We start from the raw sequence: 23,276 nt of genomic DNA on the forward strand, positions 1-23,276 counted from the left end.
AACTGGGAATAATATACAGGTTTTAAGCATTGAATGTTGACTGTTTTTTTTTTTTTTTTATTTTCCTTTAACTGGAAAGATTTGCATATTGTGTGCCCTTATATTTCTATAAAGAAATACATTTATATTTATAATCTTGTTTGTTTGTTTGTTTTAGCCAAAGTGTGGCTTCATTCCTTTTTCCAGCCATGTTTCACAGGAGATAAAGCACAAGGTGTGCCGTTACTGTATGCATCAGCATCTAAAGGTAATTTTTTTGGTCATCCTGCTTTCCTTTGACTGTACTGTGCTTTATTTGCTATTCCAGTCTTGCTTTCCTGTTGAAACTCGCTTAAATTTCTGATATGACTAAAGACTAGGTGGATACACATTGGAGTTGTTTTGTGTGAATCTGGTGAGAGATGGAACAAGTTCTGTGGGAAGCTGGAAGCAAACATACAATATTAGTCTTTGAGGACTATTAATGCTGTTAATTGGGTAAACTCCAATGTCAAATTTTCTTTCAAGTACAGCTCACCAAATGCACGGTGGCATTCTGTAACTTATAACAGCATGGAACACACACACCGAATTAATTTGACTAATGTCCGTTACGAATCTGAAATCGTGTAACTGTGCCTTACTGTAATTGAACGTTACCTTTCTCCGTGCTTTCCACTTGTGAATGCAATTTGAATGACGAGCTAAACATGAGTAGGAGGACCCATAGTAGTCATGAATTTTACATTCAAAGGGTTTTAAATGTCATCGGACCTCTGAAGACAGGATGTTAGTGCCACACACCTGACTGTTAAAGTAACTGAGAGTAGTTATTCCAGAAAGAGTGATTAACAGCAGTGGTGTGGATTTTCAACAGGTAGCAAACGGAAAATGGAAGCGACCAAGTAAATATTGCCCATTGGATCTCTTCTCAGGGTAAGTGTGTAACTTGATTCTGTGTTTTTGCCCCAAAATTTGTGTTACCGGTTTCTTTCTCAGATTACTTTGACTTTTGGTGTAGTATTAAGGATGATCAAAGCCTGCTTGTCTGACTTTTACAGTGAGATTTCTGGTGCTATATACCTCCTTACACCTATTTCAGAAATCACGAGTTGCTTATTGATGTACCAGTGCCTTTTGCTACATAACATTAAACCTAAGAGCTGTTTAGATTACTCAGATTTGAATTTCTAATTGTGAACAGCCATTTTGTCTTTGCACTGACTTCAGCATGAGTAACATGCTTAATGGGTGTGTTCACTTCAGGTGCCCAGTTCAGATTCCACAGAGCCCTCTAGGCTTGGGTGTAAACATTCTAAAGACTCTGAGAAAACATTCTTGGATTTTATTTTATTTTTTTCCCCCCCTAGAAATAAACAGAGAATGCACTTTGCTCTGAAGAGCTTATTACAGGAGGCACAGAACAACTTGAAAATATTTAAGGTAAACAATCAAATCTCTCTCCTTGCTTTTTTTGTCTTGGCTTTTAAACAATTTGACTTCAGCATCTGAACAGTCAAGATCCTAACTGGCACCATCACTATTGGATGCCACCAAAAGGAGAAAACAGGAAAATTCTTAGTTAGATTCAAGTTAGGACAGGTAAGTAATAATTTCCCAGAAGTAATTAGTCTGAAAGAATTGCCAAGGAACAACTAATAGAAAAGGACTTCTAAAGATGACCAAAGTTTTAAAACTTTATGTGCTTATTCAGGAGGAAGAAGATCAAGAACTTTGTATGTTGCTGCAGGTATTTTTTTCAAGTACTGTTACAGCATTCATGAAGGCCAAATGCACAGCATGCCTCACTGAGGAAATTAATGCCATAGAAAAGGCAACTTTTTATGTAGGAAAAATACAAAGTAGTAACTGATGGCTTATGCAGATTTTCAGATTAATTCTAGGAAATAAGATTCTTTACAATTTATTTCCAATATTAAACCAAGTATTTGAATAACTTAAACTTGTATGAACCGTCTTATTTTTTCTGTTAGTACAGGCAACTGTCACACCTTTTCTGTCCCTTTTTATGGCTTTCCCTTTTCCAATCTCGCTATAAAGAAGGTTGTTTCACATGCTGCTTTTTCACTATTGACATTATTCAGAAAGAAGTGATAGGACAATGTGCTAAGTATCAGTTCACTTTTATTGTTCTAATTACCTACAATTGATTAAGTTGAGAAGGTAGCACTTGATTTAAATGGGCTTTTTGGTCCTAATTCAAAGGTTGTTACCTGTGGTATCTGATTAAACTGAAGAGGGCAAATTTGTAAGAGATTGGGAATGCATGTATTTGTATGCAGGCTGTTAAATTAATAACATTTTTCTGTGCTATCTGTCTTAAAATACTAAATCTGATGCTTTGATTAACTAAGTACAAATAACTGGATTTCATTAAGTGCCTAATTTTTTTTTTTTCTCATTTGCAGAATGGGGAGCTAATTTATGGCTGTAAGGATGATCAGGACTGTGTGTCTGACTGGAACGAACTTGCTTGTCACTTAAAACCTTTCTTTTTTCCTTCCAATGGGTTGGTCAGTGGGCCACACTGTACAAGGACAATTGTTAAAGAACTAATCCATGTTATAACTATGACGCTACTAAGTAGTACTGATGCCTGCAGGGCAGGTGATATGAAGACAGTTCCTGTTTCACAAGGAAGAAGCTACTGTGAAGCAAGTGCTTTCAATAAGGAGCTAGTAAGAAATGGTAAGAAATAATTTCTTGAGCTCTGTCAGTAATTAACTGTTATCATGTAATGATTCAGATCTTTGCCTCTTGTTTGCTGTTTAATACCAATGTGGGAATGGAAACAGTGGAGTTTTAGTGACATTTAAAAAATGAGTTCTGAGCTGCATAACTGCTAGATAAGTGTTTTTAATATGACCTTGTAGTGAGCAGTTTTAGTGCTGTACCTAATGACAGGGGTAAAAATCAATTCAGAAGGTGAAGAAAAAAAAAAAAAGGAAGAAAATACCAGGTTGAGCTGATATAAATTCCCCACTTGTTTGAAATACCTACAATGGTTATGTTGTGTGTGATGAAGTCTGGCTGCTTTGGTTGGTTTGTTACATGACACCTGTTTCTTGCCTTGCCCTGCTCCTCCTGTCAGCCCTTGCCAGCCAGGGTGTAGCTCATTTTCTTTTCTTCTACCACTCTACTCCTGGTAGAGAGAAAGGTACAAATACTGGAGGGAAAAGGAATGGGAAGTGAGAGTTGGAAAACTAAATAACATTAATTCTTCAGTGCCTAAGTTTTGTAAAGCTCTGATTATTCAAGATGCTGCTAGGTATCCTAATTACACAAACAACTTTTTGAGGAAGAGCTTTTTCATTGCTGGTTGGTTTTGTTGTATTGTGTTGGCAGAAGAGCTATCTTTCTTACAGAAATGATAGCAAATACAAATCTGTTTATACTATATTAAAAAGATGTGATATCTGAAATGCTAAATGACTTTCTGGGAACAGTTCATACTGTTGAAAGTGAATTTGTGGTGACTTCAAACTCATACAAAAAATTTCTCTTCTAGACTTAGAGAAGTAGATTGCAATGGAAGTGTGTGGGTTTTGGTGTGTTGTTTTTTGGTTGGTGGTTTGTTTTTTTTTTTTTTTTTTTTGAGTAATTTGTAGAGTGGTATACCAGGTGTTTTATTCTGCAGTCAAATATGTGCTGTTTAAATGTGCAGGTTAGTACATGCACCTGGCACATCAGTGTTTGGAACTTAAGTGTTCTGGATGACACTGGTGTCTGCCTTATTTGAAAATACATTTTCTTCTAGGTAAACATAAATTGGAAAGCTCTGGTTTACCGAGGGGTTGTCTCCTTTATAAAACCCTTCAGGCTCAGATGCTTGACACGCTGGATATTGAAGGACTCTATCCTTTGTACAGTAGAGTTGAGCAGTACTTAGAGGAGTTTCCTGAAGAGAGGTAAGACTTGATGGCTTTTCTTTCCAGTTCTCATTAAGTAGGTACACGGACAAGACTGGCTCTATGCAGACACGACCATTTGTTCTCCCTTGTTGTATTGTGTACACCCTTCCGTTATGATACTGCATATTCTGAATTTCTAATTTGAAATGCCAGATAACATAAAAGATGAGTTTTATTGTTAAAAGTTTTGTTGCCAGTCACTTTGACCTGAATTTTTAAGTAATGATTATGAGGAGTTCACAACAGGATAAGAGAGAAAAATGCCTTGTTCCTTAGTAGTGGAGGTTGTATATTTGAGGAAAGGTACAGTAAAACAGATGGTTGGTTTCTCCTGCGTTCAGTACCTGCAGACCTAGGGCTATGGCTGCAGTAACTCAAGTCTGTATTGGCCTACCTAAACCTGCCCTTTAAAACCCCAAATTTGATATTCAGCAGCAATCCAGCCTGTGCCTGCAAGATCTTACAGAAGGTGTGAATCTGCTATTGCCCAGCCTGCCCTCGTTGCGTGATAATGGCTCCAAAGGCTGGGTTGTAACCCACATCACAAGTGATCAAATCATACTTGAGGCACAAGAATCTTCAGCTTATGGTGTTTCTTGCCCATGAAGAAATACTGGGCATTGCAAGCAGTTACATTTGTTCTCAACTAAAGCTTCTTAGTTGTAACAATAAATTGCTATAAAAAGCCTTGATTTGGATGCTGCTGCTGCATTGTCGGGCTGTAACTTGCCCCTGTAATTCTGCCGTTGCTCACACGAGGGCACTCTGGCTTCACTTGCAAGACGTTGCTGCCTGTGCTCCTTCAGCTCTTTGGACTCCTCTTGGAGTTGAAGGGTTATTTTATGGGCAACGGTTTGGCCTTAAGTTCTGCTTAAATCTTGCAGTGTGGCTTACTTGTATATTTATATATTCAACAAATAATTAGAAAGTGTATTCTTTCATCTGTGGGGTGTTTGCATGCTGTAAACCCCACTTTTACGCATTCAGCTTTTCAGGTATTTAACATGGGAAGGAAGGTGGCCAAATAATCCCTCCCTTTGCTGGCACACATCATGAAGCTGGGGGCAGAGCAGGGCCTTGTCAGATAAGTGTGTACCCCCAATGTTTTCAGCCAGGCTTCTGGGAGCTCCTGCAAGCTGTCAAAAATTTTGAAACTTACCCATTTTTCAAAAAAATACTGTTCTTGTGGTGATATGCAGGTGGCAGTGGATTAAGAATGATTTGTCTTTTAAAAAACCCAACCCAAATCCTAAGCAGTAGCAAATCTTGAGTGATACGAGAATAATGGGGACTGGTTGTGGTGTTAGATAGATCTCTAAGTATTAACCTGTTGCCGTGTTTATCGGTGTTATTGTTGGTTTCTTCTAATCTGAGTATCTGGGCTGCTGAAGAAGGATCTCACTGAAAAACAGTAAATCATCTTGGCTGTCAGTAAATCTTCTTTTAAAATTTATTTAGAAGTACGTTACAGATAGATGGACCTTACAATGAAGCATTTTATGAGAAGCTGCTAGATCTTTCAACTGAAGATGATGGGACAGTAGCATTTGCGTTAACAAAGGTACTTTTCCTGTGCATGTTGCTGGAGCTTATTTAGTCTGTCAATTTTAATAAACACCTGTCTCACTGGATAGTGTGTTAGCATCACCGCTGGCTGAGAGGTTGGTATGGTTAAAGTTCTTAATTGTGATAGAGTGTACCTTTATGGCAGAAGCAGTTAAAACCAAACAAGTTTAGCACCAGTTCTTGAGAGAAGAATAAAGCTGGTTATTTCTTTCTAGACTGAGGAAGCATTTATTATTTGCATGAACTGGTGCTGTTTTGGCCTTCAAGAAAAGTAGCTGTAGGAAATAAACATGATTCTTACACAGGATGCTGTAAAACCACTTGGTCCTGCTAACTAACTAACTGTTATAGAGATAATTTCCAGCTCTTAAAGTACTAATATACTGACTATACTAATGCCTTTACTAAAGAATACTGTTCTTTATAAAAGGCAAACACAAATACAAGAGAAAATTTATGTTATTTTTATGTTGTATAGGTGCAGCAGTACAGAATAGCAATGACTGCTAAAGATTGCTCCATCATGATTGCCCTTTCACCCTGTCTACAAGATGAATGGTAAGAGAGACCTGCTTTTGAATGACTCCTTGGTTAGAAATTGAAGATGTGTTTCCATGGTTCAGTCAATTCAAGTAACTTTAAAAAAATGTGGCGGGCTTTTTGGAGAGGGGGGTGGGGGTGTGTCCGAATACTTGGCTGTGAGCATATTAGTAAGTTAGAGTTCTCACTTAAGACGTTTAGGACAAATGTCTGTTTCTGAAGAGCTTTAAGTTGGTAAAAAGGGTGAAGATTTTTATATTTACGCCCTTCTTGAAATTTGAATTGATGACTGTTCATAGTAGATGTACGTGGTTTTAACTAGGTACAATTACTCTGCCTTGGTGTCCTCATATGAGAGATTTTTCAAGATGAGTTGCCTTTAACTGCCTAATTAGAATAAAACCAAGGCAATAATCAAGAGGTGACATCTTTCACTGTAGGGCAGGAGGCTTTGCCACAATATTACCTATTTTGACTTGTGTCAGCAATAATAGTCTGCTCTTATGTAGGGGGGTTTGCTTTACCAAAGCCTTGTTATTTTAGAGAATGTTGTTTCCTGTGTTTGCCCTGCAGTTCTGAATAAAATGTTGATGATGGAGATGACTTGTGCAATGGCTGACTTAATATTAAGCCCTCCATCCTTCAGTATGCTTGGACACTAGTTCTGACTAAATTTGTATTACCTTGAACTTAAGTAGGAGTCGCAGTGATTCTTTCTGCTTCTGGTAGCTAAATAAGGCTGTGGCTTTGTGTGCATACCACCTAGAAACAGACTAGACTTACTAAACACAAAGAGACAGTAATTGAGAGTAATATTTTGACTTAAGCCATGTGGAAGCTGAAAGGGAAACAACAGGAAGATGTGCCAGCAAGTTCACTTTAAGACTAGTGAAGCTATAGTTTCCTAAGAGCTACGTTAGCTGAAGTTTATTTTCTTAGGCTCCCATGAAAATTCCAAGATAAACATTAGAGTCACTTTTGCAAGGGGACTCGGGATACGCAAATGAAAAATGTTAGTTTCAGTGACTCAGATGTGCAATATGGTTTTCTTTTCCAGCTCTGAGCAAAGACCTGTGGTACTAACATCCAAATCAAGATTCACCTTTTCTGTTTCTGTCCTGGACCTTGATTTAAAACCATATGAAAGCATTCCTCACCAGTACAAACTTGATGGCAAGATAGTAAACTATTATTTGAAGAATGTACAGGCCAAAGATGACCCAGTTATGTCCAATATCTTCAAGGAGAATGAAGACTGCACATTAGTTCTCCATAAAGTGTAACTGTTTCCTTAAGGTTATTTTTATTCAAACACATTAGAAAGTGAAAGATTAATGGAATACAATTATGGTGATTTTTTTTCTTTTCTATTGTGTTCAGTGCATTTTTCAGCTGTGAATGTTTTTGCTTTAAGAAATGATTTCTAATTGGTATGCCTTTTCAAAGACATGGAATAGCACTAAACCACGCATTTGCTATATAACCTTAATGAATGTATTTAATAGGACAGAACAGATAATGTGCCATACCTTGGAACTAGAGGACAGATCAAATTAATACTAAAAGTCTACTTCCTTAGAATGGAAAGAGCACAGAACTAAAGGTTTCCTGAAGTATTGCACTAACATAGAAAACCTAATTACTAACAAGAGAAATGCCTTGGAGCTAGTGCTTTGAGTCTCACTCATGCCTACTAGGAAGAGGGAATGCTCTGACAAAACCCAATCTAAAACTTTAGCATTAAGTAAGTAAGTCCACTGAAAATACAACTGAAGTGGCTACTCAAGTGTTACTGATCTATGGAACTACCATGTTACTGCAGAACACTTTTCAGTACTAATGCATGAGATTAAGAACACCACACTGCCTCCAGAAGGTTTGTGATCACCTTGTATCTACCTAAAGCTTCTGAAACTAAGTGAAGAGAGTTAAAGGTAAGCGTCTTTGAGTTTTATGTGATAGCTGGGCTTAACTCATCTGACATACTGGTCTTTTATTTTCTATACATTATATGCTGCTATTGAAGGTGAAACCACAGCTCACTCTTACCTAACTTAAACCGAGCTATAAGAATAATATATTCTGAGTTTTACAGATTATTTCAGGTCTTTTGGATTGTGTCAAATGTTGGCATTATTTCACTGATACCGCACACGCGTGAGCAGCTGCTTTCAGGCTCGTTCTTTTTAAGTGACACAGAAGAAAGGTGACAGTATCTGATTTTCTGTGCTGAAGCTGCAGGGGCTCACTTTCTCATGATGAGTACTGGAGCTAAGCTTGTGTCGCTCTTGAGCAATTTAATGATGGTTTTACTTTGTAAACATTGGTATGGGCAGGTGAAGTCTTGTGAGATGTTGCAGTAAAAGCCATCCTCAAGGAAAATCCTGAGTTGGAGACTGAGGATATATTCAAAACTGAGGGTAGTATGATAAAATCTACAGCCGCTTTTCCCATACACTTGGGGGATTACACACCCTGAAATGCGCAGAGAGATGCTAGTCAAGCTACAGTGAACTGCTGTTACCTGGATACAGTGTGTGTTTACTGGTAATGTTTTTCAGAATAGTGTAGGTTAACATTTTAAAAAATATATTTATATTGGGATCTTGGTGTAATGTTTGAATTGTTCCATTTTACCTGAAATTCAAAAAGCAAAAGCAGAAACCCCTGTATATTGGCACAACTCAAGGAAGAAATAGGAAATGGAGAGTAACACCACTCGCACAGCAACAGAGCTCTGCTGTGAGCTGTGACCCATGTTAGCAGGCTCTTGTATTCCACTTCCAGGTGACAGTGTGCCTTTCTGGGATAGGGGTGTGGGCTGCTCTCACTGAAATGTGATACTTCAGCAGTGCCATCAGCTGGTAGTGGGCAGTGGTAATAACCCCTTCTTTCCAAAGAAAATCTGGGGGGAAAGAGAGCTATTGTTAAATCCAGAAATCCTCCAGCTGTTAGACAAGGGGAGGAAGGAAGGACTATCCATGGCTGGAAAGTTGCAGGGTTTTAGGCTGTAACTTTACACACATTTCGTATGTGTGTAAATAGAAATGTATGTGCTGATTGAACAGTTTCATTTTCATGCAAGAAGGAGATAAAGATGAACTAAACGAAAGGTTACACAAAACTAGCTAAACCAGTAACATGTCAGTGGATAAAATAGCTTGTCTACTGGATTCCAAACTTGAAATCAGTCTGCCTTACATCTAACAAGGTATTTATTATAGAGTTGCTGTTCATCAAAACTTAATCTCTGGCATTGCTCAGCTGTAGATTATGACCAAAACCAATCCAGCCTGTCAGTTTTTCCTGACCTACCAGAACCGTAGGAGACTATTTCAGTGATCAAATAGTGGATTCTTAAAATTATGGTATTATAAACTTATGGTTGCCTTAGTTCTTGATTTCTCCACCTATTTCACCATTGCTATAAAATATTTCTGTCATAACTTAGAAATGGAGCGGGCAGCTGTACTGCTTATATGGTTAGAGCAGCTGTGGACTTGAAAAAGAAGTCTCCTAATATTACTCGAGGGGCCACAGTTAGTTGGTGGTTTTGGCCCCTTTGTTCCAGGACCAACAACTGTTGCTCTCTACCTGAGAAGGACATGGCTTACAATCACATCAGTTTGGTTTGGATAAGGTGGTTTGGTTCTGCTAACTAGTGCAGAGCAGGAGCTCTCTGGAAAAATGCTGAGAGCTCACAAGTAAGTTAATGGTACATCTGATGGAAGGGAAGGAAGATTACAAGGCATCTGTCTAATCTGTTTTGTTTCTTCAGGGATGAATACATGAAATGTGATGCTTTTGTAACGTGTTACCTACTAGAATTTCCTCCTAGAATTAGGAAATCAAAACAAAGCACTGCAGTGAGCAGTAGTTAACTCGTCCATCTCTCTTTACAGAAGTGTAATGGTCCTTTCTTGTTTAGTTTAATGCTGTCTCAACACTTACTTACATCGTGGAAAAAAGTTACTTAATACAGTTACCCCTCCCTCCTTTTTTTTAAAGCATAGTATGTCTTTGAAATCTTCAAATTGTCTACTTCCACCCTAATTTAATGAGAAAGCTATTTAACTCTCTGTTCTAGGAGTCTCTTACTGTTCTCTTGTCATTTTAAAATCACTGTACTTTTAAAGAGCTGTGAAATGAAATGGATTTTTATGGACTTGATTTTGACAGTGCATGATCTTTTAACACTTTCCAGGTATCTAGAAAATGTTAAGAAGATAAACCACTCTGGTACATTAATGATTCAGAAAGATAAATTTATAATGGAATCACTCTGTACATGTAACTATTTTATTTGGCATTTTTGTATTTAAATGGCTGTATTTATTTTCATGTCATGACAATTTATATATAACGTGCCATAATTGTACAGATAGCATGTTTTATGAGTATGGTTTCTAAATGGAAAATAACTTAATGTTTATATTCAATAAAATTATAGACTGTGTAACACAATATCTTAATTAAAACTACTTTTGAAATTGCTACCTGTTGTAAGTCATGCTGCTATTCATTTTTCCAAGCCAACCACTTTGATCAGATTCTCGAGAGCTGTCTCAATCCCAAACAGAAGCAGCATGCTTCGGAAGCAGGTGGGTGCATTTTCAATAGTTGCCATCTTCTGCTCCAAGACTGCAAGAAAAATGTAACAATGAACATTATTTTCAAATAGTTGCACTATTAACTGAAAGTAGCTGTCAGCATTGTATTTTTGGATAAAACAGGTTACCTGCTGTCTGGAAGATGAAGACATACTTGTTTTTGTAAGCCCTTTTAAATTATACAAGAGGTAAAGCTTAGCTGCTTGCTAAACTGGGCTTTGTTTGCCTGGTTGGGCTCTGCAAAGATGTATTTCCTTTTTGTCTAAAGAGAGAGATGTATGTTGGGCAAAGAAGGGGACAGGTGTTCTACTCAAAAACTCAGAAACGGTCTCTGGAGTGAATGACGTTACCTTGCTCTGGTACTTTAGTCAGAAGGTCCAGAACAGGCGTAGTTCTCCCTTCTTCATCTATATGTATCTTCCAGACAATCATTAATTCAAACCTGTATCATGTGCACAGAAAAGTTAGTTAGGTGTTAACTAGGCAACTGTCTTAAAGATCTTTAAAGGTTTCTTCAAAGCAGAAAGTACAGTATTGGGAGGTTCGTGCTCATTATGCTCTTTAACAAAATTCACCTCAGGTAATGCAACTTGCCCAGCTCTGTGTTTGGGAACCAGAACTACTTCTCTTTGAACCAAGGAAAACCAGTAATCTATTGCCAAGGAAAGGTTCCAGGTACATTCAAATTTTCAACCTCAAGGGCTTTTTCCCCTGGTTCTTATCTATGTCTCTCATGAACAGTAAGTGTCCCTAGTGCAGTGGTAAAAAGTAAGAGAGGAAAGAAAAATGAGAGAGTGCATCTCCCTGCCCCACCCCTTGCATAATATCTGTGGCCAGGTATTGTGCTTAGATACACAGATGAGAATAGTGGTGTTCCAATAGGTTTGGAATAAAGCCCACCCTGACATTGTTAGACATGGCATTTTTAGAATAACACACCGGGATAAATATATCCAAGGCCTAGATTCCTGCATTTGGTTGCTTTTAATTTAAAAAAAAAAAAATAACCATCACTACTCATTCAAGAGTATTTTTGATGGTTTTGCAAGGCTAATAATAATTTTCAGCTTTTGCAGTGGGACAAGATCACTACACCACACTAAATGAACAATTAGGCAGTTGGCTTCTGCAGGGGAAGAGTTTGTCTAGTCAAGTACACACAGGAATTACTCTAGAACTACAGTCATAGTAGTTCTGCTGCTTTGTAACATCCCATCTGCTTTTGCTGCATTTTGTATTCCCCTCCAGTCCCTGCTTTTAGGAGTATTCCTGATGGCAAGGAAGGCTTTCCTAATCCAAAGCTGATCTGCACAATAACAAGTCATTTCTCAGTGCTATTGACCAATCATGACTGTAAAAGTTTCCTTTAAATACAATTTGTCAGCCTTTTGCCACTTCATTGTTAAAAATCCTTTGAGAATTTCTGCACAGCTTGTTCTGGGATTTTGCAAACAAATTAATATGCAAGTGTATTTTCTACCAACCCACTGAAATGATTTTTAAATTCTTGTATTTTGTGATTGTGGGTGAGAGGGAGTGTGTAATGGAATTTGACACCTGTCAACATGAAGAGAAACTGTAAAATAAAACAGCTTATTTTGTAACTAACTGTGATGGTCCAACAACAATTCATTTTGAATGAATGTATCTCAGAGTTAAAGCATTCAGTTTTAAAGAGCAGCTTGGGCACTACAGTGCTGAGACAGCACTATCTATTATGGTTTATTTGCTGGTTCCACAAACAAATGTGACAGAGGGAGCTATACTTTATTTCCAGTTTTTTCCATATAAATTAATGCATATTATAGCAAAGATGTAATAGGAGAAGGGAATGGTCTGGTCCCTTCACAAAATAGTTACTTTTCTTGGCCCTTACAGAATTCTTGACAGTGACAATTATATTGTCTTACATGAAACTTCAAGGATTTTTTTTCTTTTACTCAATTTAAAAACCCAAACCTGCCAGAACATGCTAGCAGGGAGCCCAAACAAATCCAGCATGTGTGGTAGAGTAATAATCATAAATGGCAGTGAAATGATCCCCTCCATCTAACTGATGTCCTTCTAAAACAATGGGAAAATATAGCTGCAGTTGCTTTCAGTAACGTGCTAACTGTGATTTTCTCTCCATTCTTCAATGGAAAGATGACCAAAGAACTGTGCTGTGTGCTCATTGTACCTCTGACCACAGAAGAAAGTATGAGCTGTAATTGACAGGCTGCCACCCTGGCCTTTGCCTGCAAGAACGGATAAGCTCCTTCATTCAGGCCCGGGGGGGGAAAATCCTGCCTTATCTCACAGAGGATGGTTGCCAGTGGCCCACCCTGTCACAATAGGAGGGATGTTGGCCTCAGCATCTCTTCTGCCCATTGCTCTGGTCATGTAATGCAGAAAGAAAAACAAGATAGAACAAATCCAGCCAAACCTGATGTTTTCTGATGCGTGAGGAGGAGGATGCATCCCATATTCCTAAACTTTGAATTTAGACTCTTCATTGTGGCATAAGCTTCCAAAACCAAGACAGTAATATTTTTTTTCTTAAAATGCAAATTAAAAGCCTGCGAGAGCCCTTTATTTTTTTCCACTTAGCTTTTTAAAAGAGTGGGTACACACAGTAGCAATACAATTGATTGACTTATCTAACAAGGCCACATGCACATGACCTGTGTATATATATTTGGTGGGTGGTGGTGGTGGTAATTTTTTCTCTGTGTTTTTAATGTGGGGCTATAGCCCTAAAATGTAACACACATTGTCTAATCCCTGTGTTTAGAGGCATTATAAAGCAAAGAGTGACTTAATGTTCAAGCAGATTGATTATGTATATAGATTGTCAATACACATTTCACAATCCTTTATATCTGCATAAATCAAGAAATGCATTTATTGGCTTACCCAGAATGTTTAGGGTTCCTTAGAACTATATAATCCCCCAGCAGTCCTTCCGGAAGGGTTACAATGTCAGGATATTTGCCCTGTGAATAAACAGGTTATAAAAGGGTATAAATTAGGTCAGAAAAATCAGAGTAGACAAGGTGGTTTCTAGCTAGTGCTTTCCAATTGCAGTGGATTTTAATATGCTGCCACTTTTAGCTTGCATTTTTAATAGTTTAATAGTTAAGAGTAACGATACTAATTGTTTAAAATTCTGACATGCTTTTAAAGTTTTGATGGTTTGGTGGTTTTAGTATCATTCATGTGGTATCAAGAGATACTTAAATTTGGTTACCTCGGAGAAAAAAAGAACACAAACAAAACAGTATTGTGCACCTGTACAAACAGGCCTTAGAAGTCCTTATGCAAGACATAGGAAACCTTGAAAGAATATTTTTTTAACTAAGTTCTGTTAACTTGATTTAATAACACCTTATAATACATCTCAGTTTCACAAAGAAACCCCACCAAACCTCTTACTAGTATGCTCTGGTTTGTTACTCCTTTTGAGAAACTGGATCACCGAGTTCCATACAGTACTTTGAAGACATAAAATAATAAAGGCAATGAGATACCAAAATAACCACTATTAACAAAATATAATGGCACAATGGAAAATGATAAAACATAAAACTACTGACTACTATTAAAATTCCATGTTACTGGGAATTAGAGCTATTCTCAGTTACTACAGTGTGCAAAGATTGATCATCATTCCATTACTTTGTTAGTGCATCTAATATTTTAGTCTTCAATGTGTGTATCTTGAGTTACCTAAGACACATAACTTTTGCTGTAACTACTTTAAAAGCACATAAAAGAAATGCAGAATAGTAGCTATGTATGGATTCTTTAAATTTAAATTTAAAATTCATTAAATACGGTATGCAGTATGTAAGGTGACAGGTTACTCAGTGGGAGGAGATGCATATACATCAAAATAGTGAGAAAGAACACAAATTACAGCATCCTGCAGGGACATGCTATTGCAAAAGAAAACAGAACTTAGACACAGCCTGTTATCGTGAAGACTTCAACACTGTTACTTGCTTGTACTGTCTTATGTACTGGATACAAAGCTGTGTTCCAAGACTTGCAGTTTATAAAGTGTGAAAAATCTGTCAGCCTAAATCATTCTACCGCGCTCACAGGGCAAGTGGTATGTCTTACAGAAAAGGAGCAGGAGAGCTCGTCTTTGAAAAGCACTGGAGAATATGAGTTCGGTTTTATAGGATTACGCCTCATCTGGCAGACTGAAATTGCTACCAGATGTGACCTTGCTCTGGTTTAGGAATTTATGACAAACTGAAGGGGGTTTGTGCAGAACGCCAAGTGACATAAAACACATGGAATTTGCCAGTTTTAATTTCTACAAAGTATCTAGTACTGTATTTACCATGGGGATAAAGGCCACGATCTATCCTGGGAACAAAGATACATAAGGGGCCACAAAGTGCACAGGAGTTACACCATGAAAACGTGGCTGCTCTAAGGTCACTCGCCTAGCAGAACAGTGATCTTTTTTCAGCTTTACTCCCTGTGGAATTATGCTTGTCTGATGACAACATAAACCAAGTTTTTTTGGCTTTCCTTCTCAATAACCCATATCTTTGATATTCATTATGTGCCTTCATTGGTCTGATATCACAGGACTTGGAAAATCTAGCCATCTCTTGCTCCAGGTTGCAAATCCTAGAAATTTAGGATTAACTTGTATCTGATGAACTCAAGAGTTGAGTTCCTCGTTTACAAGAGATCCCAAGTATACCATAGCTAAACACTGAGTCATGTTTTATCTTCATCCACCCATCCTGAGGCCTTTGGGAATCACAAGAGAAAAGAGATCAGAGGAACTAGATAAGAGTTCCAATTTTCAAACCGCTGTAAAATGCACCCATGACTTGTTTGGGAGTTCCTGTGTAGCTGCCATAATCACAATGCGTTTACCCCCATGGTATTTTAGTGGGTGGTATTTTATGTTGTACAGAAACCAGAGGTATCTCAAGGAAATCTCAAAGCGTGTAATTTTCAGTTGTCTAAAAGCTTCCTTGTACCTGGGAGGGAGTGCATTGGTGAGTTCTGCACACAGGAAGCAGTTATTCTGGGCCCTAAATGCCAGGGGTTTGGCAATCCATCTGAATGCTGTGAGAATCTGATCTTGTGTGAAATTCACAGGATTTGGGATAAAATCCAGCTTCTTAGCAAGAAAGATCACATCTTAGCAATCCACAAAACACACAAAAAGCCAAAACGCAAATACCTACATCTCTCTTCAGGCATATTACATGCTAAAATTGAAGTCATGACAGTAGCATGAAGCAGTACCTCGCCCAGAGCCAGGTAGGAGGTGTCTGCCCATCTCACCGAAGGGGGACTTCTTGGAGCGATGGTGCAGCAGAAGCAGGAAGTAAAACTACCGCACCCAGGATTAAGCAAGCAATGCTAAACACTAACAATTTAGGGAGTAAAACCCAGGAAATGCAGTCACACAATCTACCTTTCAGGTTCCACATATCAAATGTAATGTCTGTATCCCACAGGTAAAATGTGGGGTCTGGCACGTAAACAAAAAACCAGGCACACAGTATGCACAAGCTGCAATAGTCCTGACAGAACTACAATTCCAGATACTTTGTGGGTACAAGATTATCACCTCATATTCTCTGCCATGCAACTTTTCTATGTTTTCCCCAGGGAAAAGAAAAGCTGAGGAATGAGCAGGGTAACAGAATGACCCAATGCACTGAAAGGTCTCCTGGGGGAGTCTGTAACTCCTATGGGATTTTGTAAAGTGGACACTGGGCAACTGAAAGATAGCACATCAAGTAGCGCAACACCAGATGGGAAAGATCAGCTACAACTGCATTAAGCAAAACCTGACTTTAATAAAGAAATATCTTTCCTCAGATGACTTTTAAATGTCAGTTTATGATCAAAACCAAGAGCCCATGCTATTATTACTTCTGGACGGAAATTGTTTTTCCAGCTCCTTCAGGAGTCCAAGCAGGGAATCTTATGGGAACTTTTGTCTGAAACAGAAATAGTCTCAAATCACAAAGGGATGACCATCATGATGGAATACACAGTCTTCCCTTTCTCCCATGACAGAGTTTACACATACACACACACACACACACACACACACAGAGCCATCCTAGTGAACACACTTGGAGAATCTATTTTTAAACAAAATCTATTATTCTTCAGCTGTTGAAAATTGCATTGCAATTTTCTGCATACTAAACCTCTTCTAAGGAAGATGTTTTAAGTTATTCAGCTTAAAAGCCATAACTAAGAATGCAGAGCAAAACTGGCAAGGCAGAAGCTATACTAAAAGCAGAAAAATTTGCTTCTAAACCCACTTATGAAGAAAATACGCTACTCTGCTCTTAGATGGAACAATAAATAGTTCACAATCACTCATTACTAATTTTGAACTTGACATTATGCAAGAAGGACCGTATATAAAAGAGTGCTAAGCAAGTCATGCTGCTATGAGTCCCTCCACAGGTGTAAGCTACTTCTAAACGTACCAAAGATGCTATGTTTAGGCTCTGATTGGGGGTGATTTATACGTATGTTTTGCTCAGCTACAGCCATAGTATCACCCACTGCAGTCACACACATGGTGGTGGCATCAAGGCCTTAAACAACAACATCAATGTAACTTCAGGAATGCACATTGCTAAAATATTTGGTGCTAAGTTCACCAAGAACTCTTATCCTCATGTCACAAACTATGTTAATCTGTCATAAACTGAATGTTGTGCATACATTTTCAATCAATTATCTTTCTAGAAATGTAATTTAAGTTGCTTTGATGAGTTTCATTTTTAGCTACTGAACAATACATTTGTTAATGCATTTCAATTAACTAAAATATTTTATACTTTCCTGTATTTTTAAAGCACAGTGGCAAGCCCTAAGTCAATGAAAAATTTCTCCAGAAATTTAACTTTTCTGGTACCAACATGCACCTCAGACTTCAACAGATAAGACAAAACAGTCTACCAATACAATGTGGTTGAGAAATGAGTAATACTGTATCTAAAAAGAAATGCATCCCATTTTTTGTTCTTTCCTTCCTCTCCACTACTTGATCGGGTAAGAGCAGCACTGTATAAATTGATCTACACTCAAAATCTGAATACAAGGATGAAAGAAAAACCTGTAATGTAGGCAGAGGAAGATATACAAGATAGCCATGGTTTTGAGAAGGATTTTGTCTCAAAGTTCCATTTTCTTGAGACTTCTTTTGAACTGCATATCAACTGGAAAAGTCTGAAACCTTTAGAATATGCAGGGAGAAGGGGAACCCATTGCCTGCAGATGCCGCAACTTTGTTGCATGCTGAAGTTGATGTTCTTTACGCAGAAGTTTTTGCTGTACAATGGCAGTGTTTGCATATTTTTAATAGAATACTGTAAACACTACCAGTGTCATTAAATATTATGCTCAAAGCCTGAAAGGTCTGAAATTTGACTATGGATAGTGCCGTATCACAACATTCAGTAAAACACTTCTGGTCTGATGAACTGGAATTACTGAGTCAGAAAGACAAGGGGAAAATTCCTACAGAAAGACCTTTTGGTTTTAACATGTTACATGTTAGATTACATTTCACCTCAAGTTTCATTTAAAGGAGCTTTTAAAACGTATATAAAGAAAAAACATGGTAATTACAATTTAAATGTATGAGCATAATCAGCAAATCTACAGTATGTCTCCTTAGGGATTTGTTTAGTATCCACCAAACAGAAAGCTATCCTATTAGATAAATAGGAGGAATACAAATTTTTAGGTGTTTTTACAAAGAAACCCATTGTTATGACTGCTACACTTACTTAAATGATTCCAGCATTATAAAGACAATGTCAACTGTCGGCAAACCGAGCACACTCCACTGCTTTAAATCTGGCCAACTAAACAAACAGCCGCCCATTAAATAACTACCCAACACCAACATAAATTATTAAGTTATTGTTAAATTCACTAGCTTTGTCTGTCAAGATTTGTTCTTGTATATGTAAAACTGAAGCAAGTGTAAAGTGACTGAATTTACGCTTATTTTTCAGAAGCATCAGTTGCACAGGTAAAATACAGACTCGTAAAATCTTACAAGCTGACATGCTTAAATCTTTGTTTCTTCAGCAGCTTAATACTGGAAACAAAGGTCTTTTGGAGCTCCTGGGGTATTTGTAAGGCTTAAACATTCATATTTTGAAGGAAAAAAACACTTCATTTCATGCACATATTTTTTGGTTGAAAATGAAAGTATTCTTTATATGTCATTTCATATCCTCTTTGGTATCTTTCTGTGGAAACAAATTCTGTATTATCTAAAATCTGTATTTGGTACATAAAGTATTGATTACATTATACTTCAACTTTTACACATGGACTTTTGCTTTAAGGTATGTAATGAGCCAATGGGACAAGAATTAGAAGATGCAGTGAATCCTCAATCCGCTGGTTTTCCCTTGTACAGCCATTTACTGTGCGTATGTACATACATGACAACATATCCACAGTTTTAAACTATTTTTGTAAGTTTTTGGTTTTTTTTTTCTTTAAATTAATTCCACTACAGCAATAGAAGAACATTTAGAAAGTGATTTATCCAGAGTTACACCATTATTATCTACTGATATTTGGAGCTATGCTGTGGCTATTCCCTAACTCAGAGCAATGCAGAACTGAGATCTCACTAAAAGTCAGTATTTTTTTATTTTAGTTTCTAGAGCAAGGAATTTAATCAGCAACCCAGTTATGGAAGTATCTCATAATAGCATGCTAGTGTCCCCACTCCTTGCTTGATCTGTCTCTGTCCATTGTATAAGTTTGTGACAGATCTTCATAAAATCATAGAATCATTTAGGTTGGAAAAGACCCTTAAGATCATTGAGTCCAACCGTAAACCTAACACTGCCAAGTCCACCTCTAAACCATGTCTCTAAGTGCCACAGAACTGTGCAATTAGAGTAAGAAATTCAATACCTAATTGCTGAGGTAGCATTCCACAAATAATTTGAATACCTAGGTTCAAGAAAAAAACCCCTCATTATAAGTTCCCTCTATACTAAAACATATGAAACATTAGAAACACTTAATGTAACACAAAATATTTCTGTATTTCTCAAATGGTAGCTACCACTGCACAAACCCCACTTGAACATCTCCACCTTCTGCACTCTAGTATAATTTTACAGTAATTCCACAAGATGCAAATCTCCATTTATTGCCTCTCCTCATGCAGAGATCTATTCATACTTAAAATGTTAAAGATGTTTTAAAAAACTAATAATGCTGTATAAATTCTATTCACTTTTATACTTAGCTTTAAAGAAAAAGTATGGCTGATTGCAATATCTGTTGGTTTAACAACACTGATGTTTTGGGGAGGGCTGTGCATGCTTAAATAATATTTTCCTGTTGGCCATTTGGTCGTAATGAGAGTCAGACTTGAGTAACAGACATAGAAACATGAGGAAACCTATCATCAATACAGCCCTACTTGACCAGATTTTTTTTTTTTTTTTTTAGGACTAAACCCAAATATCCATGCTAGGAAACAGGTATTGCTGAAGCCTCAGCACGAAATGAAGTTCTCTGTCCAAATCAACATGTTCTAAGGGCAAGATGCTCAAGTAAGGTGTACTATTAGCTTCTGCATCACCCACTTCATATGGCTTTGTGAATACAAACAAAGACAGTTTGGTCTGTGCCTGAAAGAGAACAATGTTGTAACCTAAGGTTAATGATTTAAATTAGAGCAAAATATGGTAATCTTTTCAGGAAACAGACAGTGCGTTTAACTAAATCTCAGTTAAAGCATAGAACTACAAACATTATTAGCACATCAGAGGTCAACTTTCATCAGATCATCAGCATATGCTTAGGAAGATGGCAGCATGCTTTTATTTTTGGATAAGCATAAATATCAATTTGAAGAAACTAGGATTTGTAATAAATCTTAGCTGTGAAAATAAGCTGTTATATCTACTGCTGCAGGAGAAAAACTTTGACAAAACCTGTTTTTAAACAATAAAATATGAATTATAGAATTATAAGAGAAACATTTTATAAATGTGCTCTTGCATGCCTTTTTTTTTTTTTTTTTATGTCTACACTGAAAACTGCCTAAAATGCTTTGCAAGGGCTAGAATTATAATATCGTCAAGTATTCAAAGACTGGCACATTGGATGTTTAAAACAAAGGATCTCAAAAGTCACCATGAAGTTTCTCATTTTGGGCAATTAAAGGAACTGAAACCAATAAAAGATAAAGCACTTTTCCCCTTCAACTAAATTACACGGTATAAAAACACTGTATTTGCAAAAAGGATTTATGAAACTTCACCACTCGTAATTATGTCTCAGAATAAACACATCTTCCATCTTCCCATCTAAGTAAACATTTTACTCAAGTAAAACAGTCCTGTTGGTTATCCTTGTTATGGAAATTACACAAAACTACAAGTGTGATTAGAACCAAAGAACAAGTTTACAAAAAGAAATGCGTAACGAAAAAGTAGTTTTGTTTATGTGGCAGTCATATTACATCTCACACACTGCTCAGTTCCTATCTTTTAAAACTAAAAGCACAAGCAATACTACCAACATGTGTGTTTCCCTTTTAGTAGAGGAAAGTAGCGAAAAGGAGAATTTTGGGGGCAGACTTGAGGAAAAACAGTATGAATGCCAACCTGGACAGGGGAAATCTTTGCAGAAAATGTTTACCAAAATTTCCTTACAAGCTCAGGATATGCCTGGTTTCCTCCAGTGGTATACATACAGCTGGCTACTTGAATGAAGATTGCTCTGCATGCACCTAGTTTCAGACCTGTATTTTTTAGCAGACCAGAACTGTAACTCAAGAATTATAGATCACTTTGCTAAGATTCAATCTTACAAATACCTCTTAAGGTTAAGTCAATGCTTTACGCTAGTACCTGAAACCAGCTGGGAGGAAGTCTTACTGCCAGCCCAAAACCCGTGTAGCATTATTAAATTGCCAATGAAGTTTCTTTGCTTTGTTCTTTTTTCCTTTTTATCCTCCAGTTGATTACAGCTTCTCTTTTTTTGGCCCCTACTCTATTTCCATTTGCCATTTATTTTCCTTCTTTCACATTTCCATAACATTACTTTTCATGCTTGAGTCAACCATGATTCTACAGTACATGATTCAGTTTGTCACTATTCGCTATGTGACTATTAATTTACCATGCTATTTGTATTTTCATAACGGGATCAAGGCTGTATGTCTACAGAAGAGCTAAACCAGCACTACCCAGGCCCAAGTACACACACTGAGTCTCTTACAAAGCATTTCCTTTCAATATCACTTTGTCATATGGTAACCATATGTTTATCTGCAACTTAATTACAGCTGACTGGGAATAAATTAAATACATACTAGAGGTTTATTTTTAAAATGTAAGGAAAAATAGAATTAAATGAAAATTAAACCTTGGAAAGAACAGGAAGGAGTACATAATAAACACTTAGTGGGGACAGGAGTTGCAGATGTTTTTACTTTTTTTCTTACTGGGGAAGAGATGAGTCTTCTCTTCATTATTTCTTTAAAACTGTCGAGGCAAAAGATTTCCACGAGTTTATGAAAAATTATACTCCTGGCTAATGATGTGTGCACATTTACAAACCAATGTTTCTAAAAGCAACAGCACCAAGGTGCTTTATTCTGTGTTTGTTTCTATTGTAAATAGACCTATTGGAAATTAGAATACACTTCTCCAGAACAGCTGAAAAGACTTGCAGGCTTGCTCGCTTTGCTTTCAGAGACTTCATATTTGCCTACTGGACACCCTGGACCACACCTAGGTTCCAAAATTATCTTCACCTATTAATGCTGCTCTCTTGGACACAGAGACTGGCAAACCTGAAGATTACAGTGAGCCATGGGCAAGAGGCTAGAAAGGAGCCCAGAAACCAAGAATGCTTTTGCTGCTACCAGATCAACTTCAGTACAATCCTGTGAGATGCATCATCTGGAACTGACTGCCTGGATGTTGCATGGCTCACAAAAGCCTGTCGTCCTCCTGGAAACAAGTCTACCAGACTTATTAATCAGTGTAAGAACATATACAGAACAAGCTTGCCATCTGCTACTCAGGGACAGCACATTCCCCATCGTTTACTCCCGTATCAGATATTATTGATTATCCACTTAAACTGAAGAATCATATCCTCTGAATTAGCTCTGGCTTTCTCTTTGCCTTTTTAAGTTTAAATAACCCCATTTTCCTAAATTTAAATTTTAGGGTTTACTTGTTATTTTATTTAACTTTTAAAATACACTGTCTTAATACTAAGATGGCTGTAGAGCCATCCTCTGCATAGTTGTCTGCACAGCTCCAAGTCCAGGACTTACTAATTGATTTGTTTTTTTGTGGGAGAGCATTAACACTGCACCTAGGCACTTCTGTCAGTGGAAACCCACAGTAAACCAGTAGAGCTCAGTAGTTCTGTTCTTCCTCCACACGTTTACTGACATACTAGTTTTCATTGTATTTTATTTTGAAACCCCTACCCTACCTCTGCAGTTAAATATATATAATTAAACAATCCTTGATGATAAACTTAATATAAGGCACAGTGTGGAAAACAGCAGGTATGTCTAATTTAGCAAAAGAGATACTAAGCAGTCAAGGACAGTACAGAGACACAAAAAAATTATGAAAGGAAAAAAAGATGC

General features: G+C 37.3%; 2 protein-coding genes across 8 annotated transcripts in view; one reads left to right on the forward strand and one right to left on the reverse strand.

Moving 5' to 3' along the window:
- Window positions 1–10,511, forward strand: part of IPPK (inositol-pentakisphosphate 2-kinase) — a 35,716-nt gene extending 25,205 nt beyond the window's left edge. For all 4 annotated transcript variants that reach the window (XM_069769691.1, XM_009921170.2, XM_069769693.1 and 1 more), the window contains exons 6-13: window positions 158–247; window positions 857–915; window positions 1,350–1,422; window positions 2,409–2,688; window positions 3,758–3,908; window positions 5,370–5,472; window positions 5,956–6,035; window positions 7,075–10,511. In XM_069769691.1, coding sequence (XP_069625792.1) covers window positions 158–247; window positions 857–915; window positions 1,350–1,422; window positions 2,409–2,688; window positions 3,758–3,908; window positions 5,370–5,472; window positions 5,956–6,035; window positions 7,075–7,300 — 1,062 coding nt within the window. In that variant the 3' untranslated portion in view covers window positions 7,301–10,511. The remainder of the gene's footprint in view (window positions 1–157; window positions 248–856; window positions 916–1,349; window positions 1,423–2,408; window positions 2,689–3,757; window positions 3,909–5,369; window positions 5,473–5,955; window positions 6,036–7,074) is intronic.
- Window positions 2,686–23,276, reverse strand: part of CENPP (centromere protein P) — a 160,737-nt gene continuing 140,146 nt past the window's right edge. For 3 of the 4 annotated variants that reach the window (XM_069769704.1, XM_069769705.1, XM_009921177.2), the window contains 3 exons: window positions 13,523–13,602; window positions 10,978–11,069; window positions 10,303–10,658 (listed from right to left, as the gene is read on the reverse strand). In XM_069769704.1, the coding sequence (XP_069625805.1) occupies window positions 10,537–10,658; window positions 10,978–11,069; window positions 13,523–13,602 (294 nt within the window). In that variant the 3' untranslated portion in view covers window positions 10,303–10,536. Of the gene's footprint in view, window positions 3,143–10,302; window positions 10,659–10,977; window positions 11,070–13,522; window positions 13,603–23,276 lie in introns of those variants that run through there. The other variant, XM_069769706.1, reaches the window with a different exon arrangement.

This window comes from Haliaeetus albicilla, chromosome 24 (genome assembly GCF_947461875.1).
Source record: "Haliaeetus albicilla chromosome 24, bHalAlb1.1, whole genome shotgun sequence".
NCBI lineage: Eukaryota > Metazoa > Chordata > Aves > Accipitriformes > Accipitridae > Haliaeetus > Haliaeetus albicilla.